We start from the raw sequence: 27,148 nt of genomic DNA on the forward strand, positions 1-27,148 counted from the left end.
AGGGCCAAGCTGCCGCCTCCCCTTCCCGGAACCCTGTACCCTACGGGGATCTTACCTTGTAGATGTTCTTTTGGGTTGTGGACTCCTCCCAGCGAGGCCCAAAGACCAGGCACTCTGGGGGTGGCACCAACTCCACCTCTTGCACAGCCAGCCCCACGTCCACCATGGCGCCCACCGCGAGGCCCTCCCCTGGCGGCGTGCAGGTGGACAGCGGGTGAGACGAGGGCTAGCTGGAGTCCATGAGCCCCGTCATGTCCACTCACGGGGCCCGCAGCGCGTCTTCCCGCAGGCGAACTGTTCCCCACGGAGAGTCCAGCGAAGTGTCCTCTTCCTCCTCTGCTTCTTCGCCAACTGAGGGTGCGCGGCCGCAGCTCCTAACAGGAAGTGACCGTGCGGCCAATCACTCCGCGTCAGCACCATGCAGTATTCCTCCGCCAACGGGGACCTTTTCTTCCTCCTCCTGGAACCCATGGCAGCTATGCCTGCTCTCCTTGCCCAGGTAAGTTCTGCAGGACGGGGCCTGGGGCTCCTTGCAGAGCTATGGCCTGGGGCTTCTTGCAGAGCTGGGGCCTGGGGCTTCTTGCAGAGCTGGGGCCTGGGGCTTCTTGCAGAGCTAGGGCCTGGGGCTCCTTGCAGAGCTATGGGCTGGGGCTCCTTGCAGAGCTGTGGCCTGGGGCTCCTTGCAGAGCTGGGGGCTGAGGATCCTGGCACAGCTGTGGCCTGGGGCTCCTTGCAGAGCTGGGGCCTGGGGCTTCTTGCAGTGCTGGCCCCTCCTGTTTGTTCTTGATCTGGGATGATCCTGGCACTTGTGTTGGTCGCTTGGGGGCTTCAGCCTTGGTCTCTGTGGTCAGTGCCACCCTGGCTGCCTCTCTCAGCCCTGGACATTCCCAGGTCATATCCATGTCTGCCTAGTCTCTCTGTCACTCATGGTTTCAGCAGCACCTGAAGTCAGGGAGGTTACACATGCAACTTCAAGCTGGGTTGTTTCTCCTCCATTTTTTCTTCCTCTGCCCTAATTGGTAATTGGGTAACTGTTGGTCTTTTGGTCTTGAATACAAAGAAGTCATGTCTGGTTTATCCCAATTCTTCAGATGAGTAGGGAGACTTCTTGGAAACGGAAGCAAGGAATTGTACTCCTTTTCCTTTTTTGGTGGGAGAGAAGAGCAAGGAATTCCTTGCATTTCTGATCAGACTTTCCTTTATTTTTTGTGGCAGAGCCTTCTGCTGTGCTTCTGTGGCTTCCACCAAGGTGCTTGTTACAATGCGGGTCACTACCCTCCCGGTACTGTGAATACTGGAAGAGGGGCTGAAGCGTGTTCCCTGGTGGATGCAGAGCCACAGAACGGCATGCCTCATCAAGCAGTGCTCTGCTCTTTCTTGCCCCACCCACAGTCCATGGGGTGATAAACCATGAAGCCACACAGGCCAGTCGCCTTGTTCCTTTTGCCTCTCCCAGGGCTGTGTATAACATCAACCCACCAGCACTGGCAGTTCTCTGATTTCTCTGTTGACGCCCCTGACTGCTCAAGTGCACCTCTGGACTGTTCCTGCTGCTGGCAGGCACCCTGCCTCCAGCAGGAACTCCTTGTCTTTGCCATGTAGCCTTCACTCCCTTTTCTACCTTGCTCCTTCTCTGGGTGTTGGAATCCATGCCGCAGGGCCCTAATGCCCACTGATGCAAACACATTGGGCTTCCACAGTGGCTCACTTGCCAGGATTTAGGTAACTGGCCCAGATCCACTCTCTGCCCCCTTAGCTCTCAGCATCCCCCTCTCCTGGTATCCCTCAGGGGGTTTAGGGTGTGGAATAGATTCTGCTTTCATTTCCCAGGTCCCTCCCTCAGCTGCCTCACCCCCAATGGCATGGCTGCCCTCCTCTGGGGATGATTGATTGGCAGCCCATGGCATCCCATTCTGTTTTAATAACCTCCCTTGCCAGGTGCTGAGGTCAGTGTTTTGCGTTATGGCTTTTTGCCACTTGCTGCTTCTTTGGGAGGCTCCCACAGGAGTCTGCCTGCTCCAGTTCCCTTTGTGCTGGCTCTAAATCCACTTCACTTTTGTCTGCAGGCTGGGTGTCTTCCTGTAGTGCTCGCCTTCCCCTTGGGCTACCGGCTGCAACCATGGCGCTTTCAGCCCTGCTCATGTAGGATTGGCAGGTCACTCTTCCCAGCTGCAAGGAATGATATCTTAGTTCACACACACACACACACACACACACACACATCACCACCACAGCAATCACCACGTTTTCCCCGTTTTGCCAGAAATTCCTAGTTTTAATGGGGAAAACTCTCCAGGTGCTTGGGAAAGCAGTCAAGGATGGCCCAAAGCCTTGGGACCCTGCACCTGCATGGGAGACCTAGAAGAAGTTCCTGGCTCCTGGCTTTGGCTCAACGCAGCACTGGCCATTGCAGTCACTTGGGGAGTGAATCATTGGACAGAAGATCTTCCTCTCTGTCTCTCCTCTCTATATATCCACATTTCCAATAAAAAAATAAAATAAATCTTAAAAAAAAAAAGGCAACGGAAGGGCCCGGCACAGTGGCCTAGCGGCTAAAGTCCTCGCCTTGAGCACGCCCTGGGATCTCATATGGGCACAGGTTCTAATCCCAGCAGCCCCACTTCCCTTTTAGCTCCCTGCTTGTGGCCTGGGAAAGCAGTCGAGGATGGCCCAAAGCCTTGGGACCCTGCACCTGCGTGGGAGACCTAGAAGAGGTTCCTGGTTCCTGGCTTCGGATCGGCACAGCACCGGCCATTGCACTCACTTGGGGAGTGAATCATCGGATGGAAGATCTTCCTCTCTGTCTCTCCTCCTCTCTGTATATCTACTTTTCCAATAAAAATAAATAAATCTTTTTAAAAAAAAAAAAAAGCAATGGAACTACACAAAATGTCTCTGCAGAGCTGCTTGGGTGGGGTGCGTCTATATCCTCCCTCCAGTGGGAAAGCACCATGCCTACACGAGCGACACTTTGCTTACATAGCCAATTAGGGGAGGGATGGAGGAAGTGGTGTTTAAAACTCTCTCTCTAATTTTATGGTACGATTCCATAGGATGTGAGATTTATTCCATAGGATCTGAGATTTCCCCACCCCTGTAACTTCCCTCTCTTGTAGCACTGCTGGTATCTACACTGAAAGAAGATCTCTAGGCGGATTTTTGAAAGACGAGGCTCCACAGTCACTAGGACATCATCAGTGTTTCACCCAGTTCCACGAACCCCGTCCCCGTAAAGTTCAAAACGTTTCCATCACCTCACACCCCTCTTACCAACGGTCATTATGATTTCCAAAGGTACACTGGACGTCTTCCCAGGATACCTAAAGTGTGTAAATAAACAGATTTGAGTCAAGCATCCCCCTGAATATGTGGTACTGTAATTTGCCCTACCCTTAGCAACTCACAAGCTTGGAGCATCTAGGTCACATATACAAAAGCACTTTAATATCTCCATTGCTTTGTGGAAACTTGGTTATGTTTGGGACAGATGTTCAGCCTATGTTGCTTTAAATGCCTGTGTCCCGTGTTGCAGTGCCTGGGTGTGAGTCCCAATTCCAGCTCCTGACTCCAGCTTCTTGCTAATAAACACACTGATGATGGCTCCAGGGACTGGGTCCCTAACACCAACATAAGGGCATTTTTTTAAAATTCTAAGTCAGAGTGACATGGAGAGACACAGACACTCCATCCACTACTTCAGCCTCCAAATGCCCATGACACCTGGGGCTGGACCACACCAAAGCCAGGAACCCAGCACTCTATCAAGTTCTCCCACAATGGTGGCAGGAACCCAAGCACTTGTGCCATCATACTCTGGATCCCAGGATGCTGGTCGGAAGCAGAGTTGCCAAGGTTTAAACCAGGCACTCTACTATGGGATGTGTGTATCAGTCTAAGAGGTGACTTAATCCAGTATGTCAAAATGCTAGCCCAAAGACATGGACCGAATTCCCAGCTCCCAGCATTGACTTGGAAACAGCCATGGCGGGCAGTCGAGATGTAAACAAGCAATTTGGAGCTCTCTCAATCTAACTCTCTCTTTCAAATAAGCAAAACACACAAATACACTTGGTTATCCCTTTCCAAGAGTTCTTTTTAAAAAGATTTCATTTCTGTATTCAAAAGGAAAGATGGAGAGGAAGGAGAAGGAGTGGGAAAGAGAGAATGGGAGAGAGAGAGAAAGGAGAGAGAGAGAAACTTCATCTTCCATCTGCTGGCTCGTTCTCCAAGTGTTTACAGTAGCTGGGACTGGGCGAGGCTGGAGCCTGGAACTACAGGCTGCTCTTCCATGTAGATGGCAGGACTCAGGCCCATGAGCTGTGATCCACTCCTTTCTCAGAAGCATCAGCATAGAGCTGGACCAGAAGTGGGTCAGGACTCAACGGGCACTCTAACATGGGTTGGTGTGTCACAAGCCGTGGCTTGACCTGCTGTGCTATGCCAGCCCTATTCCACGGTTCTGATGTACATACTTTTAACTATTCTTGCTTTACAGAGGTTTCCACCGAGCCTGTTGTACCATAAAATGTAGAAAACAAGGTAAGTGGACCATGCACAGAGCTGCCAACCAAATAGGGCTTTCATGAGGAAAAGGCACCAGAGAGCGCAGCTAGTCTTGACCTGCAGGATTCTTGCCATCCTGGGCTCAGAATTGGTTCCATAAGGCTAATCCAAGTAAAGAAGCAATTTAGACAATGTTTCTCACCCTGCAAACATTGGAGTCATTGAAGCAGAACCATTCTCCATCCACAGAGTTCCGAATATAGGCACAGTAATGACCAAAGTTTGCCATTCCCATGTGTGCGATCACGGCAAAGAGTTCATACTGTCCTCCAACCTGGAAGGGCAGAAGGCATGGAATGATTAACCTGTCATCCTCCTTGTCATCACACATGTATTCACAGCCTGCTCTCTGCCAGGCATCGCTACTGCAGAGGCAATAAAGCACAGTCCTTGGCCTCAGGAACCTTCCTAGCTAACCGAGAAACAATGGCTAAACCACAATTATAATGGTGTGTTTTGTACCAGATTCTGCAGAGGTTATCTGAGAAGTGTACATTTTTGTCCAGAATAGGGAAAGAACAAGAAGGCAAGGAAGGGCTGAGGGGCTGGAGGGATCTCCCCAGACAAGAAAAAGTTGGGCTGATCTGAAAAGACAGGTTATAGGAAGGGATATCATTTTTAATGTAGACTCAGAAACTGAAAGACTCAGTGGTGGAAAAGAACACAGCATACTGCAGACACAGAAGGCTGTGAGGGTGCTCAGAAGTCACAAGAAAGCAAAATACAAAGGCCAAGTTAAAAATTCAAACTTTATTCCTTGAGTGATGGGGATGGGGGGACAGAGTGTTTAAAGAAGAGGAGTAACATCATCATGACGTCTGTGTAAGAGAAACAAAAGAACGCAGCTTGGAAACTGGGTGCTGGGAATGGTGTCAGCATTCCGCATGGGTGCTGATTTGAGTACCTGCTGCTCTGTTTCTGATCCAGCCCGCTACTCATGCACTTGGGAAAAAAAGCAGATGAGAGCTTCCATCCATTGCAGCCATTTGGGGATCTGCGATTGGAAGATTCTCTCTCTCATTCTCTCTCTCTCTCTCTCTCTCTAACTCTAACTCTTTCAAATAAATAAATACCTCTTGGCTTTCTGCTTGTGGACACTACCAAAGGAAGCATCGCCCTCTCTTCTCTTCACACTGCTGTTAGGTCAGAGCTTCCCGAAGAGCGCAAACAGCCGCAGAATCTCTCCATCAGAGGGCTGAGCTGCCAAATGAGCCACGAGAGTCCGTGGAGCCATTTTAAGCAGTGGGGAACGCTCACAGACTGCGTGGGATGGGATCTGAACACCAAGCACTCCAGTGGCTGAAGGGTTGTCACCTACACCACCGTGGAGGCGTGGACACAGCCATGAATGCAAGGCCATGCTAGTGGATGGAAGAGTGCGGGAACCAAAGGGGGCTGTCTCCAGAGAAGATTCCCCAAGACCCAGTGCCAATCTACCTGTGAAAAAGACCTTTATCGAGGGCCTTTCTTTAATTTGCCTAGACACTGACGAGCGTTACCTCCCACGTTATTTTAAGCAATATGGGAAAATCAAAATGATCGAGATCATGATTGATGAAAGCAGTGGCAAGAAGAGGGGCTTTGCTCGTGGTACTTTTGATGACCACGATTCCGTGGATAAGACTACCATGCAGAAATACCACGCTGTGAATGGTCACAACTGTGAAATAAGAAAGGCCCTGTTCAAGCAAGGAGATGGCTTGTTTCATCAACCCCAAGAGGTCAAAGTGGTTCTGGAAACATTGGTGATGGGCGTGGCGGTAGTTTTGGTGGCAATGATCATTTTGGGTCCAGGAGGAACCTTGAGTGGTTGTGGCGGCTTTGGTGGCAGCCAAGGTGGCGGTGGTTATGGTGGTAGTGGGGACGGTTGCGATGGATTGGTAATCCTGGTGGTTGTGGAGCAGGCAGCCCTGCTTGCTCTGGAGGCAGCAGAGACTGGGAAAGTGGTGGAGAGGGTTTTGGAAAGCAGGGCACTAGCTATAGAGAGAATGGCAGCTGTCACGACGGCAGAGGCGGCTTGGGCGGTGCCAGCGGGAGCAATTGCAGAGACCGTGGAAGCGACAATGATTTTGGCAATGACAACAATCAAGCTTCAAAGTTTGGACCCATGAAGGGAAGAAACTTTGGAGGCAGAGGCTCCGCCCCTGTGGTGGTGGCAGTCAATATTTTGCCTAACCATAAAAGTCAACGCGGCTGTCGCTTGCAGCAGCAGTAGCTGTGGCAAGGAGAACAAGGTTTGAATGAGTGCCAGGAAACAAAGCTTAGCAGGAGAGGAGAGCCAGAGAAGTGACAAGGAAGCTCCAGGTTACAGCACACCTGTGAACCCAGCCAAGCACAGTAACTTAGTTAATGCCAACGAATCGCATACCTGAAAATTGTTTAAAAAATAAGTATTTTACATCTTCTCACCACAAAAGATATATGTGTTGTTACTCTGTATGCCATAAATATGTATAAGTATTGCATGCTAATTTTTAAATCATTTTTTCAAAAGAATTAGTGTGTGAGGTGACAGATAACGTTGATTAACTTGAACTAGTCACCCCACAATATACACACACGTTAAAGTAGCACATTATATATGCAAATTTGTGCATTACATTTTTGTTGGGAGGAATAAGAAAGATAAAAGGAATATGAGTAAAAGCAAAATCAGGGAAGCTGAGTGTGGCTCATTGTTGCAGGAATCCCACCAGGCTGTGGTTGTTCTCCTGCCCGTGGCCAGCAGGGGACAGGATTTCCTAGCGGACAGGGTGGCAGAAAAACGCAGAACTGGGCAACTGAGCTGGTATTTTCAACTAGTGTTCACCCGCTTAACTCATAGCTTAGTCTGGGATCCTGTGGCCTGGGGAAGAACTTCCAAGCTGAGCACTGACGCATCGAGGGATGCTTGGGGAAACAGGAAGTATGGCGTCTAATGAGACACAAGGCCAGAGCGAGGCCAGCTTCTCACCTGGTCCTTGACGTCATCGCTGAGGTCTTGTTCACTCAGAAGCACCTGAGTGAAATCCAAGCTCTCGGGGAAAGAGACGGAGTGGCAGACCTTCTGTGTCTGTGAATTCCTGGCGGAGAAGCGCATGAGGTGGATGGTCAAAGCTGAGGGCAGATGGGTCAGTTTCAAAGCCTGGGAAGAACAAAGTTAAGCAGCAATGAAGCTCTCTGACATGACTCGGGGTCACTGACTCATGGACTCCTCCATGAGACGCACAACACGTGGCCTCCACTATCCATCTCCCACGGGCACCTGAACCCAGCAGAACTTTGATGTCTTCCCCAGGGAACTGATCCAACTCTGACGGAGCTGCTCTTTCTGCTTAAACGGCTCAGTCCCTGTCAGGGGTGTGATCTGAGTAGCCCTAGCTACAGCTCTGGAAATCAGAAGCCACAGGACCCCTGGTGCTTGCCTGACCTTGACCCTCCATCATGCATCACAAGGTGCCCTCTGCTGGTGCAGCCTGCCTGGGCCTCCCCCCATCACCCCCCGAGACCTGGGAGACACTGTATTTTAGGGAAAGGAGTACCTGTTTCCTGTAGGTGTTCTTCCCACAGTTCTGACAGAAGCACTTGCTTTGGCTTGATAGCTCCTTGGGTTGCAAGAAGTACTGCAGGGCGTCCTCCTGTGACATGCAGGAAAGCAAAGACAAAGCAGGCTGCTATTTCCTGTTCGGAGTCCAGCCTGCCACCCAGCTGGGGGAGGCACAAGCAAGCTCTCCCAATGCCTCCTGAGCCCCGCAGCACCTTTTTTTTTCAATTAGTGTTATTTTATTTTTATAACCTTTACATAGTTGATTAGGGCACAAAGGGACAACAGTTATAGGAAAGTGGATAAGACCAGCGTTCCCACATTCTTTTTTTTTTTTTTCTCTGTATCTGGGCTAAGAGGGGAGGATAAAGGGAGAAGCCCCACCCAGCCTCCCACCCATCCCAGGGTCCCCAACATGGGGGGCATGCTCCAAGGGCACTGCTCAAGTGCTTTGGTAGTTCAACAGTTCTGAATTGCTTACGCAGCGCCTTTAATGTCTGACCCACTGCGGGACACCTGCAGTTCGCAGAAAGTGCTCCCTGCTTGGGGGAACCAAACAGTAGCGGCATCTATTAAGGAAGCAGCAAAGGAAAGTAGAAGTAAGGGTTAAAAATACTTTTTGCCAAATCAAGGTAGCCCTTGGCCACATCCTGGCAAATGAAATAGAAAGTGACACTGAACAGCCCAGGGCAGGTGAAAGAAGCAAAGGGACCAGAACACGGAGTCCTGTGGGAACACTGATCCACCATGACAAATCTCTCACCAGTGTTCCCAGCGGCTTTAAGTTCAGGTCGAAAAGGCTGAGAGGGAGCGTCAGCAAGCTACTGTCTCTGCTACTCTCCGTGGTGCAGTCGAGGCAGACCAAGCATTCCTTTATCTGGATCTTATACAAGTCCTGGAGCCGCTGCACCTGCGTGAGAGACGAGGCGAGACATCAACGGGCAAGAAGCAGGTGCCAGCCTGGGCCAACTCACAGAGACGGGAGCCACCAGCTAGGAGCTGCACAGTGACAGCCATTCAGAGGGCCTACTCACAAAAGCGACAATGAGTCACAGTGACCATGTGAGGGAACGGCAATAGGCATTTTCTGTGGATTAATTTTCGTTCCTCTCTGTGCAACATACGAACCACAATTGATGAGTTCAGTCAGTAACCCCGCTGTGCCCCAGTTCCAGGTCCTTACCAAGTCCACATCCGTGATCTGAGCCTTAATGAGGTTCCAAATCGTGAGGTAGAGCTGAACAGCATCATGCTGAACAAACACTGACCAGAGAGAAAAACAATCGCCCAGTTAGTAAGGTCCTTGGAGAGCCTCTCATGCCATTGGGCCCTGGCACCTCGATGCCCGTGGATCCCTTGTCCTGTGGGGGCCCTCTTCTCTCCCAAAAAGCCCAAGTTGGCACTACCTATGGGATGGTCAATGAATGAAAACTCAGCACTATATATATTTTTGAGAACTCATCTTGAACTGAAGAGCCAGGAGCCAGCACTGGGAAGCAGAAGGTAGATCAGCTCAGACTATATGAGCACCAGTTCCAGTCAGGGATGCTCTGCTTCTGATCCTGCTCCCTGCAAGTGTGCTTGGGGAAGGGGCAGAAAATGGTCCAAATAATGGGAGTCATGCACCCATGTGGAAGACATGGAAGGAGCTCCTGGCTGCTGGCTCCCGGCTTCCAAGCAGCCCAGGTACCACTATTGTGGTCATTTTGGGAGTAAACCATAAGATCAAAGACCTCTCTCTCTCTCTCCCTCTCACCCACCCTATAGCTTTGCCTTTCAAATAAATAAATTTTTTTTTAAAGAGAAACAGGTGAGTCTGGTACTGTAGCATAGCAGCTAAAGTCCTCGCCTTGCACACACCAGGATCCCATATGGGTGCTGATTCTAATCCCAGCAGCCTCGCTTCCCATCCAGCTCCCTGCTTGTGAAAGCAGTGGAGGATGGCCCAAAACCTTGGGACCCTACACCTGCATGGGAGATCCAGAAGAGATTCAGATTGCCTCAGCTCCGGGCATCGAGACCGCTTGGGGAGTGAATCAACAGACGGAAGATGTTCCTCTCTATCTCTCCTCCTCTCTGTATATCTACCTTTCTAATAAATAAATAGATAAATAAATAAAATAAATAAATAGAAGCAAGTACCACTTGGGACACGAGCATCACATGAGAGGGTGATGGCTCAGGGAACTGAGTACTGGCCATCCACATGACAGGTTATATTCCAAACTCCAGACTGCAGCCTTGCGCATCGACAGCGGATGTTCTATTCTGGGCAGTGATGTCTATTTCTCTATCTAGACAAATCTTCCCAACTGTTAAGGAGGGCTAAAGGAAAGTGGAAATACAACTGGAATGGTGGAATGGGCCTCCAGGATGCCCAAGAGCAGTGTGAACACTGGCAAACACACAGAAAAGGTCACATATGACAAGCCGAGAGCTAACGTCATATACTGCATGTGGAAAGTTGAACTCTTGGACCCGGCGTGACAGTGTAATGGTTAAGTCCTCGCCTTGAACACGCCGGGATCCCATGGACACTGGTTCTAATCCCAGCAGCTCCACTTCCCATCCAGTTTCCTGCCTGTGGCCTGGGAAAGCAGACGAGGACGGCCCAAAGCCTTGGGACCCTGCACCAGCATGGGAGACCCGGAAAGAAGTTCCTGGCACCTGGCTTCGGATCAGCTCAGCTCCAACTATTGCAGACACTTGGCAAGCAAACTAGCACATGGAAGACCTTTCTGTCTCTCCTTCTCTCTGTATGTCTGCCTTTCCAATAAAAAAATAAATAAATCTAGGGCCCAGCGCAGTGGCGCAGTGGTTAAGGTCCTCGCCTTGCACACCAGGGATCCCATATGGGCGCCGGTTCTATCCCGGCAGCCCCTCTTCCCTTCCAGCTCCCTGCCTGTGGTCCGGGAAAGCAGTCCAGGACGGCCCAAAGCTTTGGGACCCTGCACCCGCGCGGGAGACCCAGAAGAGGCTCCTGGCTTTGGATCGGCATCAGCCATTGCGCTCACTTGGGGAGTGAATCATCGGACGGAAGATCTTCCTCTCTGTGTCTCCTCTCTGTATATCTGCCTTTCCAATAAAAAAATTAATAAAAATAAATCTTTAAAAAAATAAATAAATCTAGAAAATATATAAATGAAAATCACAATCAGTGATTGGTTTTGATTTTTCAATTCAGAGTGTCATCGTTGAAAGACACAAAAAATACTAAATGCTGGAAAGGACATAGAGAAAGACAGGGAGCACTCACACACACTGTTAGTAAAGATGTAAAACAGGACAGATCGCCTCGGGAAACCTAGACACAGAATGACTGTAGGATCTGCAATTCCTCTACTGGGTATAGAGTCAAAGGAAAAGGAAGAACCTCGTCCAAGAGACGCCCCACCGTGTTTGTGGCAGTGCTATTCACACCAGCTAAGACACAGATGCACTCTGTGTGTCCAGTAGTGGACAAATCAATAAAACAATGAGTTATGGGGGGCCAGGGGGAGGCCTGATGGTGTGGCACAGCGAGTATGCCCACTGCCTGTGACACCAGAATCCCGTTGTGGATACCAGTTCACATTCCGGCAGCTCTACTTCAATCCTGCTCCCTGCTAATGACCTGGGAGAAGAAGCGGTGAAAGATCAAAGTGCCTCAGTGTTGAGCCCCACCAGCCCCATGGGAGACCTAGAAGAAGCGCTTGGCTCAGCTCAGCCCAGCCCTGACAACTGTGGAAGAGCGCTCTCTCTCTCTCTCTACCTCTGTCTCTCTCTCCCCACCCCTTCCTCTCTCTGTCCCTCCTCCCCACCCATCTCAAGCTTCTGTCCCCTTCAGATCAGTAGCCAGGTGCCAGGAAGGAATGCCTTACTTGGTACATTGTTCTTCTGGAGGCAGGAGACGAACTCCAGGGGTCTCACTGCCTTCTGCCGGCTGTCCTGCATCTTCTCTAGCAATAACAGCAATTGAAAAGGGACATTTCTCTTCTGGTCTTCCACTTCTCTTGGAACTTTTATCCTGCCAAATAAAAGCAACCAGGAACCTTCTTACCCACATAGTTCTCGATGGGGGTGTACATTGGAATCACTTGGGAAACATTTTGTTTTGTTTTGTTTTTAATATCCAGATCACTATAACAGGAACTAAACTCTTGCAGTGGGACCCATTTAACACAATTTTTAAAGTTCCCAGAAACTTTGCATGGGAAACCAATATTGAGAATCACCATGTCGCTGAACTTGGTTGTGCAGCGTCCCTCTCCAAAGAGGCATCAACAGCACAACGGCCCAGTGGCTAAATCCTCACCTTGCATGTGCCAGCATCCCATATGGGCACCAGTTTGCATCCTAGCTGCTCTATTTCCCATCCAGCTCCCTGCCTATGGCCTGGGAAAGCAATGGAGGATGGCCTAAAGCCTTGGGATCTTGCATTCAATTGGGAGACCTGGGAAAAACTCCTGGCTCCTGGCTTCACATTGGCTCAACTCTGACTGTTGCAGCCTCTTGGGGAGTGAACCAGCAGACAGAAGATCTTCCTCTCTGTCTCTCTGTAGATCTGCCTTTCCAATACAAATAAGTATATATTTTTTTAAAGAACAGAGAGAGAGAGAGAGAGAGAGAGAGCAGCATCAACATGCCTGATGACTCAGCTCAAAAGCACAATAGAGAGAAGGACAGAGTTCTAAGTCCACATCCAAGGCAGGCAGTGACATGTCCAACCTGATACACTCCAAATAAAAACCAAACACTGAGTCATGCCCAGTGCGGGCAACACGACAGCTGTCAGTGTCCTTCAGCATAGACTCAGTGGACTATAGACATCTCTCAATGGCCTGTGTCAATGGTGAGAAAAAGAAGAAATCTCAGAGCAAGAGAGAGAGAGTGTTTATGTGTGAGGATGCCCACTGACATTTTCTCTAAGACTGACCTAGTTCCCTTTTAACCAAATCAGTAACTGTCAATTCTGGATACGTTTCTAAAATCACCAAAAGAGCCTTTTTAGAAGTATCATAGCTGTGGGCCTTTAACCTGGGCACTGCAATGCTTACATCTCACAACACAATGCCTGGCAACGAAATTCTCAGCTCCGGCTCCGGACTCTTGTTTCCTGTTAATGCAGACCCTGAAGGAATGTGATGATGACCCAAGTGATTAGGGTTCCTGTCACCCACAGGAGAGACCTGAATTACATTTCTGGCTCCTGGTTATGGCCCAAACTGTGGGACTGGAGCATGTAGGGAGTGAACCAGTGGATGGGATTTCTCTCTCTCTCTCTCTCTCTCTCTCTCTGCTCTCTGATTCCTTTCCCCTTCCTTCTTGTCCCCTGCCCTTACCTCTTTCACAAATAAATTTAAGAAATATAAAAGTTCAAATACCTGGGCCCCACCCCAGGTCAACTGAAACCATAGATCTGAGGTTAGGACTAGGCACTTACATATTTTTAGACTTTCTTATGTGAGGCAGAAAAGGATCTTTTTGCTAGTATCTTTTAAAGAAGTCTTCTAAAAGTCCAATGCATTGTGAATAACCGAATGCTCCATAATTAAAATACTATACATGTTTAGCAGACTGAATAACAGACTTACCTCTTCAATATCTTGGTGAATTCCACATTCATTATGAATACCTGAATCAGGGAGTTAAGGCAGCAGGTCTGTCCAATGTTGTGTAAGCCAACTAGGCCTTTAAAGGGATGAGAAAAAAATACTGAAGGCAGGGTACAGCTTAAGAATTTAACAAAAAATACTTTTTCTGGAATTGACATGACACTCTGTGAAGTAATCTCAGAGGTGCAAAGAACTCACTAGGCGGCTGGCCGATAAACTGGAGAGCACGTCTCAAGGATGAACCTTGGCAAAGCATCAGGAAATGTTTTCATGATCTATTGCAAGCGACCAATGTCTCCACAAGAAAGCATATTATTCACTGGCCAAGTGAGTGAGCCATGTCAGAAGTTGTTAGGGAGGCAAAGAATCAGAAATACCAGAGCAGGCATTTGGCACAGCAGGTAAGACGCCACTAGGGACACCCATACTGGAGTTCCGCTATCAAGTCCCAATTCTACTCCCAACTGCAGCTTCCTGCGCATGCGCACCCTTGGTGGCATCACTGATCATTCTAGTAGCTGACTCACTTCCACACACTGGGAGACCTGAATTGGATTCCTAGCTACTGGCTTAAACTGGTCCAACTGCAATCAACTGGAAAACGAACAAGAGGACAGAAAATTCTTTCTCCCCCTCTGTCTCACTTCTCTAAAGCTTTCAAATCAATTTTAAAAATGCTTAAAGAAATAAACATTTAAAAAGGAGTTGTGAACTTCCTCCCATTCAAGCTGTCCTCTACGGAGATTAACCAAAAGGCCATGGGGGCAGAGGCAGGAGCGACTCCCCAGCGAGTTTATATTAGATTCCAGGGAAGGAAGACGCCCTGATCGGTCCCCACCCCAGCTTTGGGGAGCATCCACCCCATCTAAAGACACACCGAAAGCAAAAGGACATAGGAAGACATTTCTCTGACACTCTAGCAATGCACTTCTGCTTTCCCAACCCAAGCTTAGGCTCAGCTGACCCCTCAGGTGATCACTTCAGAAGGAAAGGAGAATGACAAAACTCAAAATTCCTTAGGGAAAAGCTTGATCCTTCCATCACCTGATCCCTCCCAAAATGTGCATGGGCAGGAAGCTGAAATCAGGAGCAGAGCCAGGACTCCCACCCAGGCACTCCAGTGTGGGACGTGGGCATCTCACCTACTAGACCAACCACCTGCCCCAGACTTCATTCCCATTTAGCTTTTCTAACAACTGTGTGTGCCCAGCGCTGTCACCTTCCCCATTCTACAGACACATAAAGGGAGGCACAGATCAGTAAATGCTTCAGCTGTAGAGTACCATGAGTGAACAAAGCATTTCTATAAAATCAAAATAGAAAACAAAAATGGCAAGAATGTAATCACCATGATGGTAGCCCCAGGCGCCAAGACGTTCTCTTAGCCCGTCTTTCTTCCTCTTCATGTTGTCCTCCTCCTCCTCCTTCTCCACACACTCTGCTTGGAACTGTAGAGACTCAGTCAGGACAGACTGGCAAATCGTCCTCAGGAGCACAAACACTGTGCCCATCAGGGATCACTCCAGCACTCCCAGGCTGAGGCTGTCCGCCTGGTCTTCAGGGCTGATGGCTCCACACTCGGGAGAGCTCCTGTGAGCTGGGCACAAGGGAATCTCTGTGGGAACACACAGCAGGTGAGCAAAGATGAGAGGAGAGAGGAAAAAATGTGATTCCAAAGAGCTACATCTAAAAGCAGACAGCGTAAACGAGGCACTGACCTGGCAAGAGATTCTGAAAGAGTTGAATCATCAGAGAATGGTCCAGGAAAGCTTATTGCAGACCTGTACTCACAAAAGGCCAGGACACTGGTCAACACAGGCAAAGCTCCAGAAACAAATGTGCATCTGGATTCTAAGACAGCAGTGTAGCAAGGCACCTGCTGCTTGGGCAGTGAGGGCTCTCCTACCCCTCCCTGTAGATCCTGGATGGTCCCTGCATACAGCATTCCTCCCACTGCTCCTGCTCTGCCCCCAAGTCCTGGATGACCCCAAGCCTTGCCCTGGCAAACTGCTTCTCAGAGAGTCAGATTCTTTGGGGACCACATTTCTCTACCTCTGTTTTTGTCATGAGTAAATGAGGTTTTCTTTAGAGAAACTCCTTCTTGAAGCTGATTATCCTGGATTGGCAGATACTTGGGGCCGCCAGCGACATCCAGAGGGGGAAATGGATTCTAAAGCTCAAGGACCTGGTGACAGCAGCACGCCCAGACATCACCTACTCTTGGCTGCGCACATTTCACTGCTCTTCAGAGACATCTGCCAGCTCATGACACAGAATTCTCCGTCTCCCAAGAGTGTCTACACTGATAAGAGGCACAGCATTCACCAAGGAAACCAGCCTGAAAGCTGGGTGTTTCCTGACTCCCTTCTCTCATCCCAGGGCAGTTGCCTCTGGCCACCAATTCCACCATTGAATGGCAGCTCAAAGGCAAACTCCCTGATGCCCACACCTTTGAAGTCCCTTGACACTCCTAACAGACATTCAAGTCCCAATAAGAAGTCTCCTCATTTGGAAAATATTCCCTGAGTCCTCAGGAAAGCCTGTACATACTGTAGAACACTGCTTCCATCACTGACTCACTCTAATCCGAGCAGTTGTTTCTCCATTTGCAGGTGTGTGGTTTGCCATGCAGCTGCCCCTCTCTGCACAGAAGCCCACTCCCCAGGCTGAGAGGGGGTGTTGGTGATTGACAGCACCGCAGTCTCTGTATGCAAACCAAAGAAGTGTAGCCATGACAACATCGCAGCTACAAATGAGGCCATGTTACCTGCAGCACTCAAGTTCTTCTGTTCCTTTACTTCTTCCTGACCACCCAGACCTACACATCCTGCTAATTCTCCCCCAGACATGTTGTGGAATCCCAGGAGCTATCTCCTCTCTGTCTGGAACAAATGTCATGTGTTAACGCTCCCGCTCACCACTCTAAAATGTCCTCTGGGTAGCTAAAGGGCGTAGTCAGACACAGCACTCATTATGCGAAGGTGTCGCCATCTCTCTAACTGGGAACTCAGTTTGACACTAGGAGACGCATCTGAGACAGGATAGAAATGGGATCCACAAAATCAAGTCTCTTTCAACCTGACGTGTAGCTGTCTCCAACTCCAAAGCAATCAAGAGAAAAGATCACCCAGACTAACCACAAAAGACCCCTTCTATCCCATCAGGGACTGCCCCCACCTGTAACATATCAACCAAGATATGATATTATTTCAGAGGCAACAGCGAGCAACACAACAATGCTGAGCTTGTTGTGTGCAAAAGACGCACCTGAATGTACAAACAGCTCTGGGCCAGGTGCAAACTCAAGTACTGAGGAGAAAGCACAGAGAGGCATGGTCACACCTCCTCCAGCTAATAAAACCCCTGGGCTGCTCCCACAGAGAGCCACTCGATGGAACCTCTTCTTTCCATGCTATCAGCTCTGTGTTCAGGCGCAGGCCCCCCAATAAACCATGTCTGAGTTGAACCATTGTCCTCTTGTCAATTTCTATGTGTAAGTGAGCCAGAGACCTGGGTCAGTGTCACATCATGCCTTCCCACCTCCCTGCCCCGATTCCACTGGTATGCCTCTTTGAAGGTTTCTTCAATCCTGTTCGCAATTCTAACTGGAGAACACAAACCACGCTCTGCTCTCTTTGCCTCCCTTCACTTGGCGCAGAGGCATATATGTAAGATTTCTTGATGAGTTTCCTTTTCCCCATGCAAACTGCCCAGTGGTCCTATAGCTTACCTGGCTATTAGACACTAAATCACTTTTGATTTAGCTAGGATTCTTATGAGCCTACGAGAGATTCTTAGAAAACACACTGCCAGCCAAAGTGATCAAAGATTTAAGTTCTTGCTACACATCGAGAAATGCCTTGCACCAGTTTATGTTTTGGCTAGTAGGGCATGGGGAGACCATCAGCGTCCGTCCAAAGCACCCTAAGCCCACTGATACTAACAAGAGACAATTGCACAGAAGTGGTGAATCTAGAATTCAGCTTCTTAAAGAGGGTCTTGTTTAAGATACGGGGTGTCTTGAAACACAGCAGCTATTTCCTGAGCAGGCTGTGGGAAATGAGTACAGAGGATATAAGATTCAGATACACAGATTCAATCCCAAAATAAAATAAAACATACATGCTTCAGAATTACAAATTCTTAAAAAGAGTAACTGGTCACCAAAAGTCATAGAAACTTAGACCAAGATGATAATGAAATATAATTTTACATTATTCATTTTGGAACAAGCAAGAATTCCAGTCAAAAGCTGCTATCTGATATAATTTGATCATTATACATGATATACAGATATTAAAATGTCATGCTGTACCATATAGATGTACACTTTTATGACAACTAAGAATCTGCTTAAATTTGCAAAAAAAAAAAAATTTTTTTGATGAAACCAACTTTTAGAAGAGATACAGACCAGCAGAACTTTAACATGCTAGTAGGGAAGGCAGGTAAAAACAGTAGAATCTCGGATATAAGACAACCATCATAGCCCTTTCCATACTGTTTTTGCTACAACTCAGTTTTGGATACTTATGTTTTCATTTTCATTTCTTCAAAATAGTTTCTTTTCTCTTACTAAATGCTTCACTGACTCACAGGTCATACATACAGTAGCCTCGTTTTCTCCAAGAAGGCTTTTTGTTTTCTTTTTCATTTCTTAATTGACACATTGGTCATTCAGTAGCATGTTATTTAACTTCATGGTGCCTTAAAATGTTTAACTTTATTCTTGTTGTTGATTTTGTTTTATGGCTATTCATTTAAGGGAATATATAGCAATGATATAACAGAGACTATCATATCCAGATGTGAAGATACAATGCAGTATGCATCTCTGTGTCCAAACTAAAGATGGACTCCCAATGAAACTATTAAATATATCTTGACAATAGGATGCTGGACTGTCTGCCATTGTCTGTATCTGCGATGTCAGGATACACTTAGATAGCAGAATGATGGATTTATGACAGTTTATGAAGAAGCATACTATCATAAAAATATGGGGGAAATCAGTGGGGAGGGGGCAATCCAGGGAGGGGAAGGGAAATTCCAGGGCCTATAAAATTGCATCATAAAATTTAAAAATTAAATTAAAACATTAAAAAAGAAAATAAATTTGCATCCTAAAATTAAACACTCAACTTCAATACAAAAATTCCAAAAGAAATTCATATAATTGTGTCCCTGGCAACCTAGACAACAATGTTTCTAACTGCAAAGTCATAAACGGCTGTCATTTCATTCAGCAATGAACGTGTCTGTGTCACAGAGAGCATACGTCACAGCATGCTGAACTGCAGACACAATGTAGACACAATGTAGGCCAGGAGAAGATGAGGTCCGGCCAGCTCCTTGCAGCCTCGCCCACACCGCCGCATTGCCACCACCACCAAAATCCCTGCCCTGCCCTGAAGTGCCACTTAGAATAGATGTCAGCTAAAATAACCAACATGGCTCCCAGCTACGTGCCCATGCCCATCTACAGCTCATAATGTCATTACATGGCTAACATTCCCACTTCCATTGTGCACCGGATGCCATGACACTTCCAACATTTCTACAAAAGGACAAGGAAATGGCCAATACCCAAGCCCTTCCCCACTCTGTTTCTTTTGATTCTTTCCTTAAGAGTTGTCTCAGATACCATCTCCCTTTTGCTTTCGGGTTATATAACGCGACAATCCAAATCTCCGTGAGTGCAGCTCCCCTGAGCAAGTCCACACTTTGCATGTCAATAAATCGTGCTTTGTTTGCTGTCCTTTGCCTCTATCTCATACGGAATCCTTTTCTTGCGTTGGAGACAGGAACATGGACCCAAGCACTGCACAAAACCTACACGATCTTGACCCCATACATTTCTTTGAATCTATGAAAAAGCTACAGTGATACATATTCTAACTTTAAAAATGGAACGTTATATTTCTCTTTTTTTGAACATTGTATTTCTTACGCATCAATATGTGTGCATATGATAAAGCTTTTGAGACAGATTCTGGAAATCTCAAGTTTCAGGCAACAAATACTGTGACAGAAAGGCAGAGCGATAAGACAGAGAAATTATCATTGCTAATAATGCTCCATTTGGGAAGAGAAGGGTTTATGGTTATTTTATTGTTAATATCAGAGATGTTCTAACATAGGTATAGGCCACCACACATCAGTCCTCTCACTGCACAGAACACACTCTGTGTAAGCAATGACTGCAAAACTAACACCATGAACCACTCCAAGATCTGCCCCAACGCTGAGTTTCGATTGACTATGTGAGAAGCTCTTACAAGTCACAAGAGCCTCAATCCCAGTTTCTCTTTCTGCACCTTCTGGGAGTGCCGTAACTCTTACATTTGGCCTTTCAATAGTGTCTTTCAATTCTTGAATACTTTTTTTAGCTTGACCCAGCTCTGCTTCCAGCTTTTTGTTTTCCCCTAGTGACAGGAAATATCTTCCAATTCTGAGATTCTTTCTTCTGCCTCCTTCATTCTATTTTGGAGACTCTCCACTTGCTCCACTGTATTCATTTCTGATTTATCAGAAATAAAGGATAAATAAAACTTTCTCTGACAAGCAAACATTGTGGAAGTTCACCAAAACCAGATCAGCCTTACAAGAAATGCTTAAGAGAGACTTGTACCAAAAAAATATAATGATCCTAACAGCCGTCATGAACACATCCGGAAGAATTACATTCACTGTGAGGATACATGCACAAACGAGAAGGGAAGAGGAACCCAGCCTTCTCATTACAAAATTAGGGAGTGATGAAGTTATTTACAAAGTTACATGAAGTTCTTTAAGTCCATGTTGCTTCATCACAGGATGGAAAGCAAAACAGGTTGAACAATTCTCCTGACCGAACTCTCCAGCACGTTCCTAAGTCTATGGATGTACTAAGGTGGGCTTTGTTAACCAGTAAATCTTAGATTTTTTTTTTTTCTCAACCCTGGAGCATGAAACCAACAACTTCTCAGAACTATCAAAAGCACAAGTAACACCTTCTGAATATTCTTCCCCACATCAAGGTCCACCCCCAGTCCCTGGGTGCTGATGTGGTTTCACAACGAGAGGCCTTCTTCCCCTCCTCCCCTGTGGATACAGGGCAGAAGAAGGCAATAACTGCATCGTTTGTCCCACCCACCTTCCTCCACACCTGACCCTCCCCACCTTAACCAGAGGCCCATGTGGGGTGAATTCCTCTCAACTATGTTAACTATATTAAAAAGAAAATGTTTAAAAAAAAAACACTTTTTCTAAAATTATTCCAGAAAATTGAAAGGGAGACAATTTTACCAATCTCATTCTAGGGGGTCAAAACACACACAACAAAAAACAGAAAATACAGACTGACATCTAGGATAAATCTAGATACAAAATTTTTCATGAATAAAAGAGCAGTTCAGCACAGACAAGTCAATATGCATAATAAGTATCAATAGAATAAAAGACAAAAGCTATATGATTACCTCAATGGATGCGGGGAAACATTCAATGCAAAGAAATGCATTCAATGCATCTTTCCACCAGGATGTCATTGAACACAAAGAACAAAGCCCTTTCCCTCCCCAAAGCTGAAGCCAAAGCAAAAGTTTGAAAGCCAAGACCGCCGCAGAAAGGTTCACCCAGTCACAGAACAATGCTCTCTACTCACTCGCCCCACCTTCTGGCAGCACCAGCAACTACAGCTCCCGAGCCGCTCAAAGATGCCCCGGGAGAAACAGGCTTAACCACCAGGCCATCACCGAGTGCCCTGGACCCGAGACAGGAGACCACACATCGTATTCACTGTGCACGTCAAAGCTAACAAACTCCAGCTCAAACAGGATGATGGAAAGATGTCCTGTTTGATGGGCTCCTGGCTGAGATCACCCACGCTGTGCCCAACTAGGCTAATTCTAAATAATATATGCTCTTTGCACCCTTGAACGACTCTACAGATTAGGTATCTCAATAATGGACTAGCTAAAATTAATTAAAACAGAAACCCCATGTGCCAAATACTCGTGACTCATTAAAACCAAGGAGGTAGAAGAGCTCTACACTGAAAGCTGTGAAACATCTAAACACCAAAACTGGAAAAGATGCCTCACGTTCACGGATTGGAAGAATGAATATGAAAATGGCACGGTTGTCCAAAGAGATTTTTTTATGTTAGTGCAATGCCTATCAAAATACATATATGGTGTTCTTCAGAGAAAGAGACAAAATACTCTTAGAGAATCACAAAACAGTCGGAAAAGCCAAACCAATCCTGAGAAAGAGCTGGACGTGTCCTCCCACCACGCACTCCACAAACTGCAACAAAACAGCAGGGACTGCCATGAAGAATCACAAATAGCAGTGCAACGGAATAACACAGAAATGAACCTACAAGTTGACCACCAAGGAATCTGGGACAAAATCACAAAGACCACGCATTGGAAAAAGCACACTTTCCTGAGCAGTTCTGGGAAAATTATATAGTTGTATTTATATAGATAAAAAGCAGGTTCTCTTCCCCTTATCTCTTACCATGCACCAAGCCAATTCAAAAGGGATTAAATATATGACCCAAACTAGGACGCTAGCCAGAAAAAAAGGGGAAATTCCTGAGCACAGAATTTTTTTTCTGAGCGAAGATCTTCTTGAATACGATCTCAGAGGTCCCATGTCCCATGTGTATGTGATATCCTCAGCTTACAAAGGAGCCTTAAAATTTTTTAAAGAATGGATATTATCAAAAACATAAAAGAGATTTAAACATCAAAAGACTTAAATATTATTGAAAATTTGCAAAATACAGTTTTTTAAAAGGGAAATTTTTAGCCTTATGTGTCAAAGCAAACGCTAGATCTAGCAAGTGCAATGTTAGTCCCAGATTACTTACTGACTTAAAGCACAAAAAAAGTGAAAACATAAAAACAAATCAATGTTTTATGGACCCTAGAAAGAATTTTTCAGCAACATACAAAAATTTAGAACATTCCTTTAATCATTTCCTGTGATTATTTGCTGTGGGATTGGTGAGAATGTCAGCTCTGTTTTACGGGACAGAACCGATCACGGCAAGTAAACGCAAGCTGGATTATACAATTCATGCTTTAATTAAAAAAAAAAGAAAGAAAAAAAAAGGCAAAACTAAGAACGGTGGGGAGGATGCAGAGAAAAGGAAATTCCTGGTGCAAATGTAAATTAGAATGACCATTAAGAAAAACCGTACGGAGAGTCTTCAAAATCACACGGCTGGGAAGCTTTCCAAAGGAAACCAGGATGCGGAGGAGACAGTCGTACTCCAATAGTTACGGTGGCCAATAACCAACGCGCAGAATCAATAGCAGAATGGATCGATCAAGTGAGCCACATCGTCACAAGAGGATCCTATTCAGCCTTGAATACTCACATTCGTCAACTACAGCCACATGCGTGAGCTCAGAGGACATTTACTAAGCGAAATAAGTCACAGAAAACTACTGCAGGTTTGCGTTTATAAGCGGAAGCTAAAAGAGAGAGAGAGAGAGAAGCTTATCTCAAGGAAGTAGACGTAATGGCGGTTACCAGAGCCAAGAAGGACGAGAGAGGCAGGGGAAAGAACAGAACCAGGTTCCAGGTACGGGGGCGGCTGACCACGAAGAACAATTTCGAATGACAGCATACGGGATCTCTGCAGAAACCAATAATTGTACACCTCAAACTAAGTTGAGAAGATTTCAATGTTCCCAGCAGGAGGAAACAATGACTGAGATGATACGCCAATTAGCCTGATCTGATCACCACATTTGACACACAGACACTGCATATCACACTGTATCCTATAAAAATGTACAATTTATGGGTCGATGTTTTATTATTTAAGAAAACAGTTATAAATAGCTGGTTCGCTTATGAGGCCAAGCCAGGAGAGAGGAAGCTGAAAGTACAGTGATTTCCGTCAGCCGCAAGTCAGTATTGGAGACTATCTCCGAGGGAAAATGGATGAACCAGGCAAAGACGAGCCAGCCACATTTCCCAGACATGATCCTGCCAAGACCAAAGACAGCCCAAAACCCAGTGGGTATATCCTTGACACGGGCCCGCGGGACTGGTCCTAAAGAGGCAACAAGGGGAAAAAATGCAGCAAGCTTGGAGGGCTGATCACACAGGGAGACAAGTAGGTGGAGCAAGGGGGGGGGGGCAGGAAAGTGAAACTTAAAGGTCCAAGGAAGAAAAGAGAAAAGCAGAGGCAGTGCAGAGGATGCTAAAGGATGGCACAGATGAAACAGACATCCCCCAGAGAAAGGGGCATAGAGGGTGAATGGCCAAACTCAACCCATTAAAAAAAAAAAACTACATGTATGCAAAGTATTACACTAACTTAAATCCTTACCTTCTTCAAAGTTTTATGATTAAAAGGAGAGAACAGGACTTGCCGGGGTCTAAGATGGGTGACAGAGGAAGCGGGATGAAGAGAATCCATGAACAGCTACGGGGGCAGCTGAGTAAGAATAGCTTAAAATGTTCAGCAGCATAGTGGGGTACCTAGAGTTGAAATCAATTCATTCTATGGTTCAATTAGCTGGCTCAGTGGGTTAAGCTGCTACCTGCAGTGATGGTTGGAGACCCAGCTGCTCTTCTGATCCAGCTCCTGCTACTGGGCCCGGGCAAGAAGCAGAAAAAAATGACCCTTGAACATACGGCCCTGCTTCCCATGTGGGAGATCAGGATGGATTTCCTGGTTCCTGGTCCAGCCCAACCACTTGGGCCATGTGGGAAACAAATGATGAAAGATTCTCTCCTTTCTCCTTTTCTCTTCCTCTCTCCCTCTCTCTCTCTCTGTAACTCGGCCTTTCAAATAAACAAACTCCTTTTTTAGTGAGAGGCAGATGTGCATGACAGCAATAGCTAGCATAATCTCACCACCACAACAGCCACAGACTCATGCAGAAAGAGAACAAAAAAGCCAGGATGGGACACGGAACACCCGCCGTAGTCTCTGCCTCTTCAACTCACAGCTAGACTGGCGGAAGAAGAACTGATTTCAACTTCAAATGCCCTGAGAGCAAAAAAATGTACATGTAGGGGGAATCATAAGAATAATTTAAAGTAGCCTCACTGGCTTCCATATTCACTTTACCATGGCAGTAACAGATTTAGATTTCATTTTTAATGACTTGTTCACACATTGGCACTCTTTGAGCAATTATAGTAATATGCTGGACGCAACAGATGAAATCCAAAATAGTGAGTCCTTGGGCAAAGTCCTTGAGTCCATCCACAGACGGCCTCCTGGAAGGAGTGGAATTCACCTCCTGAGGCTATGCTTACACGGAAACACGTCCTCCGTAAGCCCATCACCGTGCACAAGTACCGAGACTGTGCTAATCACCTGTAGCCATGAATAAGAGAAGCCAGAAAAAAAGCCTTCTGTTTTCATTCTCAGATTGTTTCCTAAATCAAGTTGGAGCTAGGCAGTCAGTGTCATGGTTCAACTGACTAATCCTTTGCCTGCAAATGCCAGGAGCCCTTATGGACGCCAGTTCGTGTCCCAGCTGCTCCACTTCCCTTCCAGCACTCTGCTTGTGGCTTGGGAGAAAACAGTCAAGGACGGCCCAGAGCCTTGGACCCCTGCACCCACATAGGAGGCCCAGAGGAGATTCCTGGCTCCTGAGGCTTGGGATAAATTGAGCTCTGACCATTGCAGCCACTTGGGGAGTGAACCAGCAGATGGAAGATCTTTCTCTGTCTCTCCTTCTCTCTGTAAATCTGCTTTAAATAAAAATAAGTAAATATTTAAGACGGAGCGGCACACTGATGCTACGCTCCTTTGTAATTGCATTATGCAAACACAGGACACCCAGACACTCAACACTCACCTCACTGCGCAATGTAACACCAACAAGAAAGCTTCTTAAGAAATGCGTTTGATTTTTTTTAATGATTTATTTTTATTGGAAAGTCAGATAAACACAGAGGAGGAGGAGAAGAGAGGAAGCTCTTCCATCTGCTGATTCACTCCCCAAGTGGCCACAACAGCTGGTGCTGAGCCCCAATCCAAAGCCAGGAACCCGGAGCTTCCTCCAGGTCTCCCACGCAGGCACAGGGTCCCAAGGCTTTGGGACGTCCTCGACTGCTTTCCCAGGCCACAGGCAGGGAGCTGGATGGGAAGTGGGGCCGCGGGATTAGAACCGGCACCCATATGGGATCCTGGCACATGTAAGGCAAGGACTTTAGCCACTAGGCTACTGCGCCAGGCCAGAAACATTTTTAAATGTTTTAAAATAAAGGGAGAGAATTTGCGAGAGGGGCAAGGGAGAGCCCAGTGCCAACTAAATTGTATCAAAAAACAATTTAAAAAAAAAAGAGTAAAAATATGTTTTAAAATAGTTGCTTGCTTGATTTTCTGGAACAATTTCAAAGTAATCCACCCGAGCGTTGTGAAATATGAAATTAAAGACCCTGCATTAATGTTCAAGTACACTGAACATGGAATTTCATAGGTCTTAGAACGGTATTTTACATTTAAAGCTCCATTTGGCTCTCTTCCTAGGAAAAGGGGAGGAACATGTAACAGGGCTTAAAACTAAAATACTCTTGTTCCTTCCTTTGACAAAATCATAAAACCGTGTCAATGCATGCACCTATTAACCCAGAATTGCTACTTTGAGGAACTTGTCACATATATCCATACCTTTGTGAGAAAATGCATATAAAGAAATATTCATCGTTGCATTACCTACACCAGTTAACACTGTGTCCTGGCCTCATTTAAACACACATTGTTTATCAGCTTTAAGAAATACCATTGATCAATCCCTGTCTTTCATTAAAAGATGTTCCAAATATACTATTAAGTGGAAAAAACGCGAATTATAAATCAGTTTTACAGGTGTGCATTGTAGAAACTTCTTGACAAGTTACACACACAAAAATGATATCAGATTGAGAAAAACGTCTGTTACTACTTTACAATGTTTTTTTTTTACGATGTTTAAATATTTTTACAGGCTTGCAATACTTTTTAACTCTTTTTTTAAAGGAAGGCACAGCAAAGCCATTGATCCAATATATGAATGCTGTGATAACCACTCACTATCATCATTTGCTGAGTCCAAGCCCCTCACTTACCCAGCAGGCAGCCGTACTGCTAGCGTCTTTCCAGAAGAAAACTCATCAAATCAGCCCGATTTTGCCTCAAAGGTCCAGCGTCCAGCGCTCCTTATGATGCCTGCGCCGCCGTGGCCAGCTCTGCGGGAGAGCTCAGCCGAGGAAGGAGGAGCCGCGCAGCTCGCGCGCCGGGCGCGCAGCCACCGCCAGGCTTTCGTTTCCCACCGGATGGAAAGTGAAACTCAGCGAGCCGGGGCGGGGAGCGCGTGACACGCCCTCACCAACGCCTGGGCGGAATCAAGGCGAGAAGAACGCGCCTGCTGTGGTCGCTAACGCTTAGGATGCCTCTCACAGCCACCGGAGATCTCCCCCGAGATGAGGCAGAGTACGTTTTTTCTTTGTGCAGACCGCGGAT

At 46.8% G+C, this 27,148-nt stretch overlaps 1 protein-coding gene and 1 pseudogene across 1 annotated transcript; one reads left to right on the top strand and one right to left on the bottom strand.

The window, feature by feature from the left end:
- Positions 1-3,053: 3,053 nt before the first annotated feature.
- On the bottom strand, positions 3,054-26,841 carry USP18 (ubiquitin specific peptidase 18). The gene is made up of 10 exons (XM_040974551.1): positions 26,755-26,841; positions 15,029-15,293; positions 13,660-13,756; positions 11,947-12,092; positions 9,270-9,349; positions 8,850-8,996; positions 8,085-8,180; positions 7,517-7,687; positions 4,706-4,837; positions 3,054-3,320 (listed from the first exon to the last, which is right to left on the bottom strand). Exons 2-10 carry the CDS (start codon positions 15,189-15,191, stop codon positions 3,267-3,269), a joined length of 1,086 nt encoding a protein of 361 aa, XP_040830485.1. The 5' UTR covers positions 15,192-15,293; positions 26,755-26,841; the 3' UTR covers positions 3,054-3,266.
- Positions 5,375-6,738, top strand: LOC121152483 (annotated as a pseudogene).
- Positions 26,842-27,148: the final 307 nt, after the last annotated feature.

Source organism: Ochotona curzoniae, unplaced genomic scaffold, assembly GCF_017591425.1.
Source record: "Ochotona curzoniae isolate NIBS_2020 unplaced genomic scaffold, NIBS_Ocur_1.0 contig_2457, whole genome shotgun sequence".
NCBI classification, from domain to species: domain Eukaryota; kingdom Metazoa; phylum Chordata; class Mammalia; order Lagomorpha; family Ochotonidae; genus Ochotona; species Ochotona curzoniae.